General features: G+C 40.2%; 1 protein-coding gene across 1 annotated transcript in view; it reads left to right on the top strand.

The window, feature by feature from the left end:
* LDLRAD4 (low density lipoprotein receptor class A domain containing 4) overlaps positions 1 to 21,293 on the top strand; it is a 273,393-nt gene that overhangs the window by 98,944 nt on the left and 153,156 nt on the right. Inside the window, exon 3 of the mRNA XM_059857624.1 lies at positions 2,257 to 2,712. Within this exon, the coding sequence (XP_059713607.1) occupies positions 2,673 to 2,712 (40 nt within the window). The 5' untranslated portion in view covers positions 2,257 to 2,672. The remainder of the gene's footprint in view (positions 1 to 2,256; positions 2,713 to 21,293) is intronic.

Here is a 21,293-nt window from a genome sequence, read left to right as displayed (position 1 = left end):
GGGCAATAATTATTCTTTTAATAAATTATTAATTTTCAGTAAAGTGAAAATACTTTTTACTTTTAAGAATTAGAAGTTTATTATATCTAATATATAGAAATAAAAAAAAAAGGGGAATTTCCCTGGATGTTCCCCTTTCATGGATAACACAGTTATCCATGTTTCTCAAGAGATGTATTACTGCACATCTCTTGAGCATCTTTAAGATGGGAAATAAAAATGTTGAAAACAGAAGCATCAAAATTTTGGATTTATAAACCAGAATCAATAGTTAGAAGACTGTAAATGCAAATATGGACCTCCTCTTATAAATACAGAGGGAACTCAGGCCTCGAGAGAGAAAGCTTGGGAAATGAGTGCAGCATCCACCTATATAATGTTAAGACCCAAAAGAACTATAGGCCTCAGTGTATGTATATTATACTTGCTCAGTTATATATATTTTAGAATAAAATAGCCTCATATAAAATTGTTATTAGTTGCATTGACAACTTCAAAGGGTTGAAAAAGTATCTCAAGGACCTATATAATATTCAGGAATAATGGCTTTTTAAACACTATTCTAAAATTTTTATGCAGTATTTTCTGATAAAAGATACTACACATAATTTTTTTTCTTTCTCCCTTATTTCCACTTTCTTCTCTATTAGGTTGAGATGTTTGGGTAAGAAATGGGAAAAACATTTAAAATCTGTTCTGTAACCTTATTTGATTTGAATGCAAATGACTAGATTTGAATACAAGTAACTAATCAGTCATTCCTGTGCTGTGTGTTGAGACAAAAACATGTGTTCTTCAGTAATAGAGGCATTACGAAATTGGGGGGAAAAGCAATACCATTGAGATTCATCTTTGCTAGCAGCGAGCTTTCATTCAATGTGTTGCAAGGAAAATGACGTACATCAGGTGTCAGGCTCACTTGGTTTCAGTGGCACACTTGAGGAGAGATCCTTTTTGTCCCTCACCCAAGGTGGGTCAATAATGAAGCCCTCGAGGCCTGACTGACTGTACCCCAAGGAGCATGAGCATCTTCTCTGCAGTTTTGGACTCTCTGGAATATTCAGGCTTTGCTTTAGGCATAAGCTCATCTCCAGTCTTGCAGGTAGGGTCAAGGGTGGCGTGGGGCTGGGGAACAAGCACTGAGTTATTGCCACCAGCTCACTGAGCTGGCTCTTGCTATGTTCTGTAAAGCAGCGGCTGCTGGGACTGCCATGCTCTGACAAGGGCTGCTCCAGCAGGTAGACCTTGGGTCCAATCCTGTACTGCAAGCCCTGGCTGGACTCATCATCTAAAATCCGTTAGTAGGTCATAAGAGCATCACAGATATATTTTCAACCTGCCTGTGCCACTGAGCTGGGAGATACTGAGCCGAGCATCATTGCACGAGGAACAGGATGACTGGGGAGTGATGGGTTTTTCTCCAAGTCCATTTTTGTTTCTTCCTTGTTTTCTAAAATAATCTTCTCCTTAAACATGTGCCTGTCTGCTGTTCACCTTCATCCCATTAAAGTAATTTTATCCTAGTTTTTCAAAGCTGGACCTGGAACAAGCTGTAATTTTCAGTGAGCTCTAAGTATCCATGCTGTATAGAAGTAGCAGTATCAAGTAAAATGTAACCACCTTTCTGCCTGCATAGCCTGTGGGTGTTTTTAACCAACCTCACTGAAGGTCTGAAGGCATCTGAATTGTATCACCTGTGTTACAATTGAGATTTTTTTTTAAAAAGATAATCTACAGCGTCATACAAAGTTTGTTAATCGACAGGAAGAAATGCAGAGGTTTTTAACTGCAGAAGACTGTAAGAATGGCATATATAGTGTTGGCACACAGCTCTCTCTTTTCCTGCTCCAGAAAAGGAGGGAAGCAGCTATATGAAATGCTAATAGTTTCACTGTGGTTTTGAATAGACTAGACTTGAGAGCCTTGAGTATTTTTCCTTTTTTCTTTTAACTGCAATTTTGTTATTGTATTGCTGCCTCCATCTCTGCTAAATATGGCTTTTGAAATGTAAATCATATCATGTTCTCAGAGATGCATATGACACCCTCAGCACTGTTCCTCTTTGCACTTCAAAGAGCTGTGTGGTCACACTTTGCATCTCAGCAAAATCGCAAGATTTGCCTTCTGAAGATCTCCTTTAATGTGTACAATCAATCCCTGATAATGTATTTTGGGTTTTTGTTCCCTGGAGTCTGTTAATTTTAGTGTTGCTACAGGTCATCAGGAAACATAATCTCTTCTTTTTTAATTTCTCAGTGAGCCTGCCTGAGGGAAGAGGAACACAAGAGAGGAGAGACAATTGAACATCACCATTGGCCGAGACCTGAAAAAATGGTGCTGGATGAACACAGGATTAGAACTTAATTGTAAAAGGGAAGGGAAGTCTTGACAGGAGATTTGCTTCATTTTCACATTCATCATGGCACAAATCCTCTGGCTGGCTGGTTGATGGGACTGTCCAACACTTCTCCTTAGCTTCAGTGCAGATCCCTTCTGCTTACACATCGGAAGACCTGGGAACAGGTGGGAACTGGATGGTGCCAGATACGGGAATGGAAAGAAATGGACTCTGACGAGCTAAGATGGAAGTGACTTGACAGCAACAGGCTCAGCAGTTGTCTCCAGTAAGGACAGGTTGAGACGGGAATCTCAAGCTTCTCTGGAAGAGCAGTATGCAGGAAGCTGGTTTTCAGGCCACAAATGCTTTCACAGGTAAGGATTTCTGTTCTAATTCCACTCATATTCTTGGGATGATTTACTGGAGTTTAGAAAATGAATAGGTCCTGACTGTCATTAGCATCTTGTAGTACTTTCAGCTTAAATAGTATTTTGAACCAATTCACTTGAAGACCAGTTCAACACTTGTATCAGCAGCGAGGAACACAGTTATCCATGTTTCTGCTTTCAGTAATGGATGGCCATGAGCCTTGGGGAAAGTTTATCTCAGCTTTCCTCATTAAAGTACTCATTAACAGCTTAACCATGAGTGGTCTCTTGGGATAGTATAAAATGTAGTCTGTTAAGTTGCTCTTGTGCTCCTCATAGGAGTTTGGTGAGGCTGCAGGATAGACATGGTTCATATCAGGAGGCTTCTCAGCAACATGTCAGTATTGAGCCTTATCTTGTCTGCTGGAGCACATCTCTGGGCAGACCTTGCTAGGCACCCTCTCTGTACTCCCCCCTCCTCCCCAATGGCCTGCTGCAGTGCCTGAACTGGCTAAACTGGAGGATTTATATGGGAATTGTTTCACCTCAGTCCAGTGTATTTCTCTGTAGATGGATTAAAGAAAAATGTAATGAGAAAGAGGATGCCACGGTGGTGTGACTTTCTGAGGAAAGCTCCCTCTAGTGTAAAGTCTGCAGGAGTTCATTTAGTGCTTTCCCTGTATGGGATAATTTCTGATTTGAGAGGCGGGAGGAGGAAAAGAGGATGAGCAGATCCTGCTGCTTCATTTCCATGTCTGCCAGCCAGCTCAGATGCAGCAAAAAATGCACAGAAAATCAACTAGATACTGCCTTTGTTTTAGTAGGTCTAGATAAGGGATTAGTACCACAGTGTAAACTAGTGATGTGCGAGACATTTATTTGTCTAATATAAAATATTTGCCTTTAGAAGGAGTTCTGGCTGCAGTGGGTGTGATTCTGTGTCCAGCACAGTGGTTTGGAGTGGTGGTGCAGCTCTGAACTGTCTCTGTTGCCTTGCTTTGATTTACAGCCTGGTTTCTGTGTGTGTCAGTGAGACATGTGCTGAAGGAGAGGAAACAGGAAGCTCTCCTCCACATGTGCTCCAGTGCTGATGGGAGAGGTGAAGTCTGGGACAGCCGCAGGGCTCTCCTTCCTCTGTCTAGCCAGCAGCACACTCCAAAAGCTCCCCTCTGCTGTTCTTGTCCTTGCTGCTCTCTGCCAGTCCTCAGCTCTTTCCTAGGAGTTTTTGTCACTCTTTTGCTTTCCACCAAAACTCCCAACTGTGAGGATATCTGCTATCTTACTTAACCTGGCTCTCTCCTTTGTTGGAAACCCTATTACTTCTAACACCCTTACATTAATATATTACTTTCTGTCCAGTTTTACACTCTTCTGCCAGTGTCTGCTGCCCCTTAGCTCCCAGAAGCTGGCACTGTGACCAGGGTGCTCGGGGAGGGGTGTGTCAGAAAGCTGAGGTTTCATGATTGCTGCTGGATGGAAAACACCTGGCAAGCAGAGCTGCATAAAATTCAGAGAGATGAAACTGGGGTCCCTGGAAGCCCAGGGCAACAGTCACACAGTGGTGCAACCCAGCAGATTCAGACCTCTTCTGGAGACTTAATGGCATGAAGGTTGCTTGGTCTCCTGTAAGAAATTCTTATATTCCTTTGGAATTGCCCTTAGGTAAAGATGTTGATGAACATATTCAAATCTTGGCAGTCGTACTAAAGAATTATTAAACATTAAGGTGCACCAAACGTTCAGGAGACTTGCTAAAGAAACAGGTTGAATTATATTTCCTTTGTATGAGGAGAAAACTTCCAACTTGTATCAAATTGATATCTATATTTACTTTTTGGAGATCTTTCTTGTTTCTTTTTAGATTTATATGATGTACACAGCAATAAAAAACAGTGGGTAGGTATGTATTTCTCAGAGAAATCCACTGGACGGTGTTTTGCTAATTTAAGAGCTGCAATAAGAATATAGTGGCAGGTGCATATGGTGGCTTCTCTGATCCTTGCTGTACTGCTCCTTTTGTTTTGTTGGAGTGCCAGTTTAGCTATAGGAGAGAACAATATCTGCTAGCAGCAGAGGGGGCATGGCTGCACGAGAAGGGAGCTAATTTGTACAAAAAAGCTTTGATATCTGAAGCCTGTGTGGTGTCAACACTGAATCTAGACATGCTAAGTGATTGCAGCTATTGCAACATCAGAGGAATAATTTCAATTTACAGCTGACCAGAGTGCTGGTAAAAGAAGCCTGGGAGGACAGTGCCTCTGTGCAGCCATGGTCAGAGTATTTCCTAAACCTCCTTTTCCATTTGTTATTTGTTGTTACCTGGAAAGGTTTGCAGTTATGGCTAGGAGATATTTTGATCCTGTCTGTACGCTCATTTTACTGGCACTGATGCCAAAGATTCCCCTTTTTGCAGATGGCTCTTGTCCCAAGAGATGGGCTCACCCAGTCATTTTATCATGTATTACCAAATTACAATAGCAGAGGTTTAGAATATTTCCACTTTACATGCTAAATACTGAATTCAGTAGATCATGTGAGTATGACAGGTTCAGGATTACAGAGTGTAGAAAGAGCAGTGGAAGGGAAGTGCTCCTAGGCTTGGTTAGGAAAGAGATGGCTGAGCCTATGATGGTAAAATGCAATTTGAGTGGTAGCAATCAGGAAAGAGTGAGCCTGTCATTTCAGAAGGTGAGAAGAGAGAATTTGAAAACAAAGCAATAGTATGCAAGAAAGTATATTGCACTGAACTCACAGAACTGATAGGTAATGTTTCCTGGGATACAAATCTGAGAAATTCTGGCAATTTTTAAAGGAAATAACTTTTTCCTTCCCAGTCAAAATAAAGAGTAAAAAATGGCCAGATGAAAGGCATTCCAGTAAAAATGGTAAGAAGAGACAAAATTATATGATCTGATAATCTTCATACCTAAGGTAGAAACTCAATATGTTACTGGAGATGAGTGTAAAAGAAGATGAGAAAAATGCAAGGGTCAAATCAGGTAGGCCAGTTCACAGAACAAGGTACAACTAATAAAGGGTATGATAACAAAGAAACATACTACATTCTCAGTAGTAATAAGAGGGAGACTGAGTTTCTGGGCTACTAGTTGACAGGAGATTAAAAAATGTCAGTTAAAAAACTTTTAACCTGTTGGTGCAGAGAGGATTGAGTAGTTCATGTAAGTTTTTGTATCGTTCTTTGCCTAAAAGGCTGATCTGGAATCAAGTGGCAGGAAAAGACCTGTGACCTTGAGAAAGGTAAGAATTCCAACTAGAGCAAGGAAAGAACAGATTATAAACTAATGAGATAGGATAATGGGTGTTTTAGAACAAGATGGAGTTTATTAAATTATCTCTTCAATATTGGGTGAAATAGCTGAAGCAATCTCTGAACAATTAGTGGCTACATTGGAGAACATTTGGAGGACAGTTTAGTTTCAAAAAATCTGTGAAAGAGCAAACACTGTGCCTACGGATAAACTCTTCTGGGTCCTTCCATGTCCCCACTGGAGTAGCTAGCTTATCTTATATTCTTGGGGAAAAAAGTTTGAATCAAATAGACAACTGAATTTTTTAATAATTAGCCTGTAGATAATAAAACGATAAATGAATTTGCATGGATTTTTTTCCCCAGAAGGTGCCTTGTCAGTGGAGCCTAATTTTCCTGTAAGCAGAGAAATAGTGTATTTTGATTTTTGGAGGTCTTTTCAGCTTCTCATAAACAAGGTGGCACAATGGGCTAAAGGTGGGTACACAGTTGGCTGGAATGCTCTTCTCAGAATAATTACTAGTGATTTACAGTCAAACCAGAAGGATCTGTCAAGTGGGATTCTGCCCTAGATTGCCAGAAAATATTCAATATTTTAATTAATGATTTAGATGATAGAATCTGCATGCAAAATTTCCAGATGACACCAACCAGGGGGAGGATGTAAACCCTCTGAGCACAGGATTAGAATTCAAAATTAATGTGATATATTGGAGAGCTGATCTGAAATAAATATGATGCAGTTCATCAAGGACAAGTTCTAAATTGTGGATCAACAGGAATAATCAGCTGTGCAAATCAAAATGTAGAATAACTGGTAGAGAGAGACACCAGGTCTGCAGAAAACAGACGGGCAGTTGCAAGAGTTCAGAAAATGGCCATGAATCAACAAGTCTGTGCCATTGTGCTAGAATATATGGACAGGAGTCTGCCTGCAAAATGATTTTTCCACTCTACTTGGCATTTATGTGGCTGATGTACTATTTCTGCTCTGAGCAGTGCTCTGTGGGCTTGTTGGAAGCATCCAGAGAAGAGCAGAAGGAATGGCCAGAGGTCTGGACAGCATGACCCATGGGAACTGCAAAAAGGGTGTTTTTCAGACTAGAACAGTAACTCTGAAACTTCCTGAGGATTTTTTCCCTTGGTTGCCAGCAGCAGCGCAGATTTGTGTCAGGGCATGTCTGATGCACTGAGGGGCATGACAAGATGTGGCCGTGACGCAGCACTGCGTTGGTGTGATGGTCAGAAGGAGCTTCTCGCTTGCCCACAAAGTTCTGCACCTTCTGCACTGGCCATTCCCAGTGCTGGGATAACAGCAGTGGCAATTCTGGACAGCCAAGGTCTGTTTTTAAAATCAACCACTTCCTTCACTAGTGTGTGTTTTGAGTGCTTGTTTAGGAGAACAGTGTGATTCTGAAGTCTGCCCTCCATCACTGGGGAGAGTGTGGCACAGAGACATCCAGGGTGATCAAAGGATAATGGGAACACTGTGGGATGGATTAGGAATCAGTGTATGAAGCCTCCTGACCTTGCAAGGTCAGCCTAGGTTCATCAGGATTTTATTAACTCCATCTCAGCACAAGCTCTGTCAGACCTGGGCTGACTCAGAGGCATTCCTGCCCTGTGACCCTCAGCAGTGCTGGAGGGATTATTAGTTCTGGCACTATGGAAACCAGAATAAATAGTAAGAGGCTCTGTGCAGTGGGCCGCTGTCCTTCAATCTAGCACTGACTTTCCCTGTCATCTCCTGATCCCATTCTGTCATAGCTGCATATCTTCTCCCTCACACCTTTCCCTGTGAAAGTGATGGCACCCTCAAATCTCTCTGTAATCCCTCGCAGCCTTATGTCTGAAAGTCATTGTCACTGAAGCTTGACCTTGGGCCATATCCCGAGAGACCAGGTTACTCCCACGTAGCTGCTCCTCAGCTTGGCTGGCACTCCCACAGGCCCTGCTGTAGCAGAGAAAGAGAATTCATCTGTTAGAAGCTTGTCATGCTCATAGAAACATAACTTGGTGGAGCTTCTCCAGTGTCCCCACCTCTGTGCTGTATTTCCTGGCACACAGGACTTCTGCTGCATTTTTTCCTGTGTTTCATGTGGTCCCAACCTCTCTTCTCCCATCAGTGCCAACATCCCCTCCCATGTCTCTGTATTGAAGCTCCTTCATCCCTTCCCATTTGTACATTTGGTTTCACTTATCTTCCAAATTCCCTACTCTTCTGGTAATCTTCCTGCTTTTCACTGCTTTCCTTCACCTTTGTTTCCAGACCTTTCCCACTCCAGACAACTAAGTGCAACCTATTTCCAGGTTCTGTAAGAGCCTCTCTCCCTCTTTTCTAGACTCACCCCTTCCTCTCTTCATCTGCCCTTCTCTAGGGTGAATACCTTTCCCCACTTCACATCTCTTCCACAGTGACTTCTGCTGGTTTGTGTGGGACCTTTCTTTGCAGGAAGGCAAACTCCGAGGCTGCCATCGAGTTTGGCTTCTCTCCCTGCATCTTGTTTTGCTTAACTGCCTGCGTTTTGGGTGGAGATGTCTCTGGTGCAGGGGTGGCAGTGCCAGAACAGGGAGGCTCCTTGAGGGGACTACATGGGAGAACAGATAAATTGCTCCAGCAGGTTGCATGTGACCTAGTTGGCCATTATGCATTTAGGGAATGGGAGAGTGAGGGAAGATGTGATAACCATTTAAAAATATATGGAAATTTCATGTAAAGAGTAAAGTAATAGAAACTGTTTTCCAGTTCTGCTGGGGATAGAGCACAAAGTAACAGTCAGGTTTGCTGTTGTGGAGAGATTGAGGTTAGACATTAGGAAAATCTTTCTAATGGTAAGGATAGTTAAGGACTGCAGCCGATTGCCTAGGGAGGTTGCAAAGCCTCTGTCACTGAAGGTTTTTAAGAACAAGTTAGACAAATATCTGTCAGGAATGGTTTATGTATGGTTGATTTTGCCCTGGGGCAGTGGAATGGACTTCATGAGAGCACTTCCAGCCTTACTTTTCTGTAAAAATGATGCTCTTATTGCTGGTTCCCTGGATAATAAATGTACATTTTTAAAGTTAGTAACCCACCTGTACTACTCTATCATCTCAGTGCTTAAGTAGATTCTATTGAGCTCTTGGAATAATTGATAAAAAATAGATTAGGAGTCGTGGGTGTTTAAAGTATTAACTCTCCTTTTGCTGGAATACTACTCCATTGCTTTCCTTATAGCTTGGCCTTGTTTAGACATCTTATTTTTGGGGGTGTGACACATGTCTATGTCTGTGCAACTTGTATAGAAATATTTTAATGTTACAGAAATGCTGCATCCATTCTTCCATTTCACAGTATGCAAGTATTTTAAGAAACAGTTTTGCCACTCTTAGATAGTAATCATATTTAAAAGGTAATTTTAAAGAATAACCAAAAATAGGGCAAAGCCAAATCAGCAATCCCCTGAGGTTGTTTTCCTTATTGTGAGCAAAACTGATCTGTAACTGGTATATCTGCTGCTGAAGGTAGCCTTCTTCCTCAGAATTATAATTGAGGCTCAATGTAAAATAGAAAAACTGGTTTGAAATGTCTTATATTAAATATATAGTGTAATTAATATTGAAAACAGTTGAAAATTAATTTATACATTAATACAGATCTCCCACATTGCTGCTGTCATTATTTGCATGATTTTCAAGTACAGATAAACATTTCATTTAAAAATTCAGCTTGAATATGTAGCAGGGAATTCTCACCCCTCTCTATTCCAGTTTTGTTTTCATCTGCTTCATGAAACTGGTCTGGCCTTACTAAAATGTCTGCAATTTTCTTAACAATTGCATTCTTATTTTATGAATTTTCAAGGTTACCGTGTCACTCAGAGACAGCTCTGAGTGTCTCTTAGTTCTTGTGAGAAACAGATTGTTTTTTTGCAATGCCCCTTACTCAGCACACAGATACTAACAGATCATATTCCATTGTATTCCTTAGGTATTTTATTTAGGGTAAGCAATTTTTGGAGTACAGATAATATTCTCAGCAAAAGTACATGGAAGAAGATATAACCATGGTCTCTCAGAGTTAGCCATCTAAATATGTGACATTCAGTAGAATTCAACAGTACTGTTTAAAGTATAGTATTGCATTGTTTGGAAGTCTCCTCTTCAGGGTTAAAAACTTTAATAGAATTACAGAAGAGTGTGAAACTGTGAAAATGAATTTGGAAGTGCTGTTGCCACTTGAGAGTGATAGCTTTTGGTCACAACATAGTTCTTCCATTGGCCTCATGATCAGTGATTAGAACAAGAATGCTTTCTCTTTAGGATTTTCTTCAAGCCTAGAAGGCTGGCTTTTAAGTTTTGATCCCAAACTTTTTCTAGGTGAAATACTGTGTTTTCTTCTTTGTTTCCTTGCATTGCAAGAAGATGGGTAGTTCCCCTCAAAATGTCTGGTTGGAGAACTGTTTAGTCTCTTAACTGGCCAGGTTCTACCTCTGCTTCTTGAACTGTGGTAGTCCTTATGGAAACAGAGGGACATGTCACACAGGCCAAGGATTTCACATTTTAAATGCTTCTCCTTTCAAATTTATATTTAATTGGGGTGCAAGACCTCCTTCCCTGTTTGCTTGTTTCAGTGAAGTACTGCATCCTTTTCCACTTGCTAAGGGGGGCAGTTTGGGGGGCAGTCACTACCAGAAGGAGGCCTTGCCATGTGTAGCCACCTGGAGCTCAATAAACAGCAGTCAAAAAAAGGCAGAAAAGAAGCCAATGAGACTCTAGAGGAACTGCAGTGGTGTGGTGCACTGTGAAGCAACTTGAGGGTCCCTGGACTTGGAAAAGGATTCTCCACGGACCTGGAATTACAGACTACTGTTTGATATAACACCATCCATATCAAGCAACATCTTACTTACTCTGATACAGGAATATTTGAAAAAAATATTTTAAATTAAATTTTCATTCATTTTTGATTTAATTTAAATTCCATTTAGACGTCCTTTAGTTTTCAGTCTAGGTGTAGTTTTGGGTACATGTGTTTGGGCTGCTTGTTCTGACAGTCCAGAGCTAAATGAGAAGCAGTGGTTTGGGCACACCAGAGCAAAAGAAGGTTCAAATTGAGAGAAATATCTTGGCCAATGCTATTACTAAAATTATTATATGAAGTAGTGTATTGCTGGAAATGGCAAACTTCTTCCCAAAGTGGGAGGAAATGCTCCAGCATGTTCAGGCAGGATGTTAAGCCTGGATCCTCACCTTTGATAACTATTTTTAGCAGATGGTATTCAGCTGTAGCATTGCCATTTGCAAAGCTGATGGTTCTTTGGAAATGCCCATCTGCCATTTCTCATTTCTTAATAGTACATGTCACGGTGCCTTCGTGTAGTACAACTTAGTCAGCCAAATGGCCAATTCCAGACTGAATATGACAATAAATTTAGCTGTAAATATGCTATGTTTCAGTGCTTAATCATAATAAAAAGGCAGACTTTTTGAAAGGACAAAATGCACACATCGTCCCTCAAGTAAAACTCAGAAAATAAAGTGATGAAAATGGATTGTTAAATTGGCAGTGTATGCTTTCTGTTAATTCCTTCTAATTAATTAGGTGGCTGCTTTTGGGTTTGTTTTTTTTTTTTATTTGTAGGGGAAAAAAGGCAGCCTGGCTGTGCCCATGGCTAGCTGAGTGTATTTTTACTGCTGAAAAGGCCTTTTACCTTTTGCTGCTGGTTGTCTCCAGCAGTGGAAGTGGGGCTGCCTCCTTATCTTAGAGCACCATTGTGAGGCAGGCTAGAAATGCATTTTGTTACAGACTTAAAAGTTCTAAAAGAGGAAGCCTAAGCCCCAAATCAGTGCAAAGCTACAGAAGTACTTGACTGTGCTGTGTTGGAAGCTGAAGAGATAAAATGGCTAATTGGAAACATAAATGTTAGAAAAAACCAAATTTTATTCATTTAAAAATGATGCGGGATATTCCCAGGTACTTGTCTTGAGGTGAGGTAAAGTTTTGGTCTAATGTTTTATTATTTGGTTTTTCTGTAATGTCAAGCAGGCCCATTTGACTTGATATTCTCTCAGTTTTCTTTTACCACCAAAAAAAAAAAAATAGTATGGATTAGTGTTATGTTTCTTTGCTCTGTACTGTAGTAATGCTTTTGCAAATCAGTGACTGCAGTCTGGATAAACAGAGAAGTGAAAGTTGACATTAGAGGATAAATGTGGTGGAAAAGCCTGAAAGTTGCTGAGGAGAAGGTAATACAGATTAAATGCTACATTCACTTCTCTGATATTTACAACCTTTTGCTTTTTAGCAAAAGAAACCAGGACTTATGGGTATTAACTTCTTGCTAGGCCTTTTTTTGTTGCCGTTTGGTTTGGGTGTAATGGGTGGGCACAGTCCTTACTCTGAGCCTTTCTGTGAACACACGTGTTCCGGTGCCTGTATCAGCTGCACCTCTGGTCCTGGGGCTTGGCTTTCTCTGCAGGAGCATTTCATTAGGGAGCAGCATGGATCCACCCAGGTGTGCACCCCACGCTGTGCCTCTCCCAGGTTTTCTCCCTGCGGGCTGCCCAGCCTCTGCTCCAAAGCCTTTCCAGAGGATACTCACACCCTTTTTAATTTCTACTCAGCCCTCGGCAACAGTGAATAACCAAAATGTTCAGTTTCTAGTAAGATCATTACTTGCTAATATGGTGCAGCCTTCAAGCCCTTCCAGCCTCTTACAAACGCCCCAAGGGACTCTTTTCCCTGTGAGAATACAAACCATGATGTAGCTGTAATAACAATGCTGCTTTCTGAGACCCATCTTTTCCAAGGCTGTGCTTGTGCTGATTTCTCAACCAAGGGGGCTTCAAGCAGGAAGGCTTTGGCAGTATCTGGAGCCCAGGGACCTGGAGTTTGATAGCAAACCAGAATTCCTCTGTCTCATAGTTGAATCCTTTCCACTATCATTTATTAGGATCACTCCACTATCATTTGCCTATGAAATTTACCCAGTAGTTTGACCTACTGAATCCTTAAACTTTGAAAGCCATGAAGATGAGTATCCCTGGGGTTTAGGCAGATGTATTGGTATGTGGATGGCAAGTTGGGACACTCTCCCTGTTCATCAGAATCACAGGTCTGTCTCCACGTTCTCTCTCATTCCAGGATTAATCTGTTAGCAATGGAGAACAGACTGAGCAGTATGTCTTTCATATATTGTAGGGTTTGATTTTTTTTCTTAAAGATTTCTATCCTGTTGAGTTCTTAGCTTTCTCACTTTCTTCACAAGAAAGTCACTCCCTTCTGATTTAAGTGCAAGAGTAGAGGAAGCTTTGTTTGAGTTGTGAGGAGTTAACAATGAAGAGTTTTCATGATGAAAACGCTCAAGAAGAATCCTACTCTACAGCCAGCATCTAAGCAGCGCCTTCAGTCCACGCCTCTGAGGATAAATTTATCTCTGTTGTTAGTGGGTAAAATAACTTCATTCCATGCCATTTGATGGCTGACAGTGCTGTGTTGTAGGTGTACATATGCTGAGGTGGTGATAGGTAGACTCAGGACAAGGTAATGGCTTCAGAAAAGCCTGGAAGACTGGCTTGCCTATGAATTGTTTAAGAATTGTCTGTTTATCCTGGAGGCTCAGACTATACAAACCAGTAATTTATACTGGCTGAAGATGGATTCACAGCCTGGCTGTGCACTCAGTCAGTCCTTGATTTAAACGAAAAAATTGGAATTTGGGCATGAGTCTCCATTTTTCCTCTTTCTGATCTTTATTATTCTTGATTTGTTTATCTCAAAAGAAATACTTTCAGGATATTATCTGCTTCCAGTTGCTCAGAGTGAGAATTTGAAGAGACACATGACCTGCCACAGCAATGCTAAAGTTCAGAAAAGCCTCACTCTTCTTAACTCAGGAAGTAGATGACATCTGTAAACTAAAGATACTTTTTTTTTTGTTCTCTGTAGCAATCATAACCTTTGTGCCCAAACCACTGCTGTTTATATGGATTGTTGGACAGTTTATGTGTAATAAAAGAAATAGGGACAAGCCCAAACAAGAAAGGCAACAAGTAAGGTTCTTGAAGATGTTTTTATTCAGTGGCTTCTCTAGTGTATACATGGAGGAAGTACCACAGCATCGACTTAGTGGCTTTTGTACAATCTTTCAAGTATGTCGCTGCTTTAAAACCATGTTATTCTACTTTTGGAGATAAACAAGATAATGTTCTCTCAGGCATGACTCCTGCTTGTAGTGATCAGTGTTACACCAAAGAACCTTCAGCTGAGATAAGGACCCTGCTGTGCCAAAACAGTGAAGGACAGCTCTTTTTAAAGCCTCAGCATCTAAAACAGACAAGATAGAAGCAGAAAGAAAAAGTATTGCTGTCCAGTGTTTGCAGACAGGCAACTGAGACACCAATGCAGTATTGATGGGAGGTGAGTGGGGAGCTTAGCAGACCTGAGGACTAAAGCTACAGCCTCTGAATTTCAACCCAGTATGAAGGGTGAGGTTATAACAGAAAGTACTAATGTACCTAATACACTATTTTCTCATATTTTCTATGTTGTGTTTTTATACTTTTTACCTGCTGCCATGGGGAGAAGAATGTAAGCTGGTAAGATTTCTTGTAGAAACTGCAGGCTTGCTTTATGCCAGCAGTGCTGGAAAGAAGTTCTCTGAAGAAGAATTACAGCTGCCCATAAAATATGTGACACAAACAACCGTTCTCATCTGCAAGTATCAATTCTGTGTTGGGAAGAAGAGGGTGCCAGGATACCAGACTGCTTAAAGTATATGGGGTATTACTAAAAGGCTTAGAAAAACCCTGTCATTGAATTGGCAGCTACAGAGTAGGATTATTGAAATTTATGAGAACAAAATGTAGTGAGATGAATACAAATAAAGCTGTCCATATTGATGTCACTTCTTTTTCAAAGGTCTTTAAATGCAAAATATAATTTCATTAATGTAATGCAGGCTCATTGGTTTGTTGCTTTATAGACTTATGGATCAGACTTGATGTGGCATCTTAAGACATAATTTGAAGAGCCTCAGAAAGTCCTGGGTTTTATGTGACTTGCTTTATCTGAAGGACAAAAAGGCAAGCTTTGTGGAAAGATTCTATTTCATACTACAACTAGTGGTCTGTTTGAAAGGCCAACAAACACGATGCCAAACCCCACAAGTATTCAGGCGTATGAGCTCTTCACCTCCAGGAAATCTCTTTATAAGCATTCAAGATTCTTCAGTTTGCTAAGGGACATCTTCTGCTACGTAAGCAAAACAGCATTAAAACCAGAAATGGACAAGCAGCAAGGAGAAAATTCTCAGAAATGGACAAGCAGCAAGTAAAATCAGCTGTTGCCATATTGGCATTTTGCTTTCAATTAGAATTGTGATTGTCCCCCAGTTGTCCCCATTCATGGCACTGTGGTTCAGCCCACAAGACAGCTTTGTTGTTACCAGAGTAGGTGGTAGCCTCCTGCTAACAGGAGGTTAGAGAAAATGAAATTGCTTTTTTCCAGCTGTTCAGAGGCAATTGGCTGCTGAATGTTATTGCGAGATAGAAGGCAAGAGGAGTGAGACCTAGGGACAATATCTAAAACTGAACTGGACTTGGGGAGTTCCATCCTGAAAGAAATATGTGCTTGGGCCTGCCACCTGGATGGAGTGCTCTTGGAGAGGCAGAAGAACATCAAAGCCTGACTTGGGATGGTTGCAGAAGGTAAAGCTGAAGATAGAATTAGATGTGCGTACAGTGGTTAAGATGATTCTTTAAACAGTGATTGCTGTCATTTCAACCACACTGAAGTTCTGCCAACACTGGATCAGAATAATACTTGTACAGGGAACAAACTTAAATACTTGTACAGTGAACAAACTCTGGAAATCTTATCCCTGTAGTGACAGTCTTGAAACAGTTTCAACTGGGAAAGAGCTACATTCATTTTGGGGAAGAGTGTCAGAAGTCTAGTGTGCTCATTCTTAGTTTTTATATTCTTAAATATAGAGCCACAGTCTAAAAGTTCGATCAGTGTGAGACTGCATAGACATTACATGATGCCAAGCAATGAGTTCCCAGATATTTATAAATAAACTCTTGGTGCGTTCCCATTTTCCTGTCTCTCGTCTTTGCTATTATCCCACACACTTGCCCCAGGCTTTCTGTGCTATTTATAGAGATGGTAGTAGTAATTCCCTTTTCCTGAATATTATTCTTGAAGAAAGTAGATCAATTATGCAGTATAACGCTGGTTAGGTTACACCTAATAGCTATAGCTGTTAACCTCACATGTTCATTTTATTTCTGTGGTAGTAATGAATCGTTAAATTGAGTACAGCAATAATCCTTGAGATATAAAAATAGAAATAATTTTACAAAGGCATTCCAAAGTGAATTCTTTTATTGATTAATATTATGTAATATTGTCAATATCTTTTGACTGTTGCGAGGTTTCCAAAGTGCAGCTTATACTGTGAGGGTGATGTGTAGAATATCTGCAGACCCTCATGCCTTTATTGTACTCTCATCTTTCAAGACCATTGTTCAGGAACTAGAATTGAAATAAAGAACAATGTAGTCTTCATGTAAATGGTACAAGAGATCCCATTTTAATAAAACTTGAACAGTTGTTAAGAACACTTAGTTTTGCTAAATGTGTCTACCAGAAGAGACAAAATTGAATAATATGTCCATTTAGGAAAGAGTATTTCAAGTTTCATAGTATTATAAAGATTCAGATATATAGGGGGAGATACATTACTGCTTTGGTACGCTGTCCAATGTATTCTCTCACCACTGTGCAGATGTTCTAACATAGTGAAAATATTCTTACCTGCCACTGATACCATTGTTGATTAAGAATGACTAAATAGTTTAGTGTGAAGTGAGGCAATAACCCTTCCCTCCTTACTTTAAGTTTGTTCTGCAGCTTGGTTGAAATAAAACTAATTAATAATACTGCTAATGTTTTTCCTTTTTTCTGTAAAGTTTTACAACAAAAGCAGACTCCACAAGATGTTATTTGGGTTATAACATCACTTAATAGATTTCTGTATTCTGAACAACTACTAATCAGTTAGGTTTAGTTGTCTGAGTTTGTATATGAGAAAAAATTACAGAGAATTCAAACTGCACCTTAAAATAGCAAATAGTTTTATATTAAAACAAGAAATTAATAACAATTGAAGGAACAGAGACTAAAATAAAGGTGATTGGAAAAGCTATGACAATTGTCATGCTGGATACAGGACATAACTTTGGTTTTTGGTTCTCAGTAGTAATAACAGTTGCCTTATTTCTGTGTGTTTTCTCTGAGGAAAAAAAAAAAAAAGGTGACTGTTTTTCACTTCCTATGATAGTGTAATTGACATTTGGAATGGCTCCTTTCTCAATGGCTCTGTGTCTTCTCCTGACCAGCTGTTGTAGGTGTCATGAAGAGTAGGTTGCATGTGATTTAGAGTTTAGATATTGGTATTGGCAGGTGTGTGGCTGCATAGTGTGTCAAATGAAATGTAAATTCTTAGATTTATTCTGCTGGACATTGTTGTTAGATATCTGGAGATTCAGTTTCCCTGTAATGACTTAGGCTGACTTTGGAAGACATTGCAAGTCTGATGATCTCATGGGTATTCTTGTTACTGAGAAGAGCTGTTCCATTTGCTGTGAAATTTATCATGTGGAGCTATACATCCCTAGATAAGTACTTTCTACAAAGCATAAATTATAGGAGGTGGTAGTTTCTTTTATTAGACAATCTGATTTAGTTGGAGAAAATAGACAATCTGAGTGCACTGCAACTCCTTCTTCAGGTCTTTGAGAAAGATCCTGAATGACAGGTCTGCAAGCTCCAAACATGGCCTGTTTTTTCCACTTGTATCTGTTGATCAATTAAAAGATAACCAGTCTCTTTATAAAGCTTACCTTGATTAAATGGCCATGTCTACAATAAACCACAGCTTAGTAATTTCAGCATTTGCCATTCAGGACACATAGCCTTTTTTTCTTTGAAGTGCCTGAATTAAAGTTACTTTCAGCCATTTTCCTTTGTTCTCCCTTCACATTTTCTCACTCTGGGTATAGCCAGAAGGGCTGACTCTTTTACCTAAGCTCAAATCAAGTTGTGCTAAAAACCCGATGAAGCAGTTGAGCCTGTGATTTGCTTTTCAGTTTTTTATGTTGTTCCCATCCCTCAGACTTCACTACAGACCTTATTGGTAGCCAAATTATTTATTTTGTGGCCTGTCATACGTGATGCAAGCAGTCTATTTAAAGCTTGGTTTCATGCTCCTCAGTCAAATCACCTTGGCTTCAGGGACACACCGCACAGCTTTGCGTCCTTGCGAGGGGAATTTTCCTAGAGCAGGTGAGTCACTTTCTTCTTTGTAGCATTTGCAGTTTTCTGTCAGTTTAAATGTTCCTCCTACTTTCTGATCCCTGGCTCCTCTCAGAGCTCTGCCTACATTCCACTTGCACATTCCTTTGCCTCAGGAAGACTTTTCGGGACCAGTGGAAGGGCACACAAGGGATTCAGTACATGGACCAGAAGTTCCCTGGCAGCTGCCCTGTGCATGCCCTCATTTCTCACCTCTTCCTGGTGATTGTTTCAAAGGAGAAGAGCCTTTGGATAAGACTCACCATCTCCTCTCAGGGGCTGTGGTCCAGCTGGTAGCTTGGGAGCCTGACTGTGTGTGTTCTTCCCTCTTCTTCATGGAGAGGGAGCAGCAGTCAAACATGAGGCTCTACTGGAAGCCATCACAGCCCTCTTGTTCCAGCTTACAGCCCGAGAGATTGGCTTCTGCTGGCTTCAGTGGTCTTGCCAAGACCTGACCAAGCCGTCAGTAGCAGTTTCTGTGCATGAGCTATGCTAAAGAGTAAGTGACTGAAAGATCCCTTCTAGCAGGGCATGGACTGATGGGGGTGTGTGTGTTGAGTTACAACACATTTTGAAGAAGAGCAATCTTTTTTTAAGACTACTGTTTCTCGTCCTCTAGGAGAGATAATCACGTGTAAGGAGCCTTCCTACAAACTCAGGATTTGTAAGCTTTAGTTAGAAGCTTTCTGCCATCAGACGGTCTAAAGGGCCTCTGCTTATACCATCTAACACTTTCCCTTGTGCAGCAGGTATGCAAGTATTTGTGATTCAGATGTGTGTGAAGTGATGAAAACTTAGCACCAGGAGGAGCAGAAATGGGTTGTGGTTCTTGAAATCCTAGATTCTGGGCTTTGACATCATGTGCTACTCTTTAACTTTTTTTTTTTTTTTTTAAAGAGTACATGGAGACCTTGCATGAACCGTCATGTAAGATGGTTTTGTTGGTGGTGGCTTTTTGCAACTACTTAAGCACATTTGGCATTTTAAATTTTCTCACAGCTGCCCCATAAAACTTCCTTCTAAGAAAGGAAGTTTTAATGCTGAAATATTTTTTTTGTTTCTGTAGTAACTTTTCACTTTTATTATTGAAGCAGTAGCCTGAAACCTTAAAAAATTTTCTGAAACTAGTTTTACAGCAAGCATATGGTAGATTTTACATTTCATGAGGAAGGAAGGAGATACCTAAGAAAATCTAGAAATAACAATTATAAGGAAGCTACGTCTTAGGTACTAGGTGCAGTTAGGCTGAGGACTTCTGAGAAACTTAAAGTTTACCTTTCTGTGTAATTTTACATCTAATAATTTAGGACATTGTCAAATAATATGCTAATATCAATAATAGGCTTTTAATTAATTTTTTAAATGTTTGTTTTTTGTACTGAATGCAGTGGAGGCAGTTCCTCTATGACATTTGTAAGTAACATGCATTATTTCTGTCATGACAAAAAACCAGCCATGGCAATTCCACAAATTGCAAAATCTTCCGACTTTCACCTTTTCATTATATTTGGCACTGATTTGTGTGTGCATGTGATTCCTTAAAAAAAACAGTTGAGAATATTTTAAAGATTGAACTAGTTTTAGTTCTGAAGGACCAGTGTCTGTTGGTTGTCTGTGGTGAGAAGGAAAGCAAAACACATACATAAAGTTCACTTTCAGAAGCTAACTGGCATTGCTGGCAAAACTATGACCTTGTCAATATTGGGTTAGACTGAGAACTTGTGTTAGGTAAGAGTGTTTTCTGCATGGCAGGAGAAAGTAGGGAAATCACTGGATGCAAGATGGAGGGGAAGCTGACCCACAAATAAGGCTGTCTCCTTTTTGCCCTGCAGGTAATGTAGCATGCATCAGGACTTTGCTTACTGCACAAGGTGTTTTCTCCTTCAGTACTAAATCTGCCAGCTCAGTAAATCCCAACATGCTTAATTATCCTGTTCATTTTTCTGGAATAGGAGAACTGGGCAAAGCACCTGGATCTGTCTAAGCTGCAAGTACATCTGCACAACTGTGACTGCTGCTGTAGAGGAGACTCCTTTCCATTAGCATTAGGCACTCCTTGTTCCCTGGAGTTGGGGGTATCAGTAGGGTGTAGGGCTGCATGCAGTCAGAGAAAAGCATGGTCCCTGTTTTGAGGTGTAGTCCTATATCCTGTTGAAATTCCTGTTATGATCCTATAGCTTTCCAGTTGAAATTGGGCTCTTGAGAGAAAAAGCTGAGAAGTTTTATCATGACTGAGTTTGTGACCGAAGACACAATGTCAAAGGGAAGTGAACTTGAGCCCTTGACCCATTGGTACTAATGGCTGAACTGGCAATAAAATAAAATGGCTGTTCAGGTTTTAGTAGCAGTTAAGACAAGAATTACTGTTCTCTGTTCATCTGTAGTTCTTCTTAAAATTATCCTTCCCTAAGAATCTGTGGAATGGAATAATAAACCAAGGCAAGGAATAAAGCAGAGGCAATCTGTAGCTAGATTCAGTTGTCCACTAGCTGTGCTTTTATTTTTATTCCTCTTCAAAACCTTTTTCAGGTTCAGGTGCAATCTGAGCAGTTCTTTCAAACCTTCATACCTTTCTAATAAATTAGTAATTTAACATTGCAATAATTTTTTATGTTCTGAACTGTCCCAGATCTATCATGAAATGATGACTGTCTCAGACAGGACCAATTTCATGGCCTCCAGGGTGTAGAGGTGACAGGGTCATGGACAATTGACACAGACTGTGATGTACAGTATTTTAGACAGAGCTCATGGCAGCTTTCCATCCTTAGGATGCCTCATATACCCTGCTGGTATTTGTGTCCTTCATACAGAGATAAAGCATTTTCATATTTCTGACTACTTCAATTTGAAATATTTAGGGGAGATGTCATCAGGGAAAAGACATCCTTGTATATTGGTGCAAGAAATTTCTAATCATTCTTCCTCATTGAAATCCTGATCTTTGTAGTCTTGTAGTGAAGTTCTGCTTTATTGTTG

The sequence above is a fragment of the Haemorhous mexicanus genome, chromosome 1, assembly GCF_027477595.1.
Source record: "Haemorhous mexicanus isolate bHaeMex1 chromosome 1, bHaeMex1.pri, whole genome shotgun sequence".
In the NCBI taxonomy this organism is placed as follows: domain Eukaryota; kingdom Metazoa; phylum Chordata; class Aves; order Passeriformes; family Fringillidae; genus Haemorhous; species Haemorhous mexicanus.
Note: the sequence above shows the minus strand (reverse complement) of the source record. Positions and strands in the feature narration are given on the sequence as shown.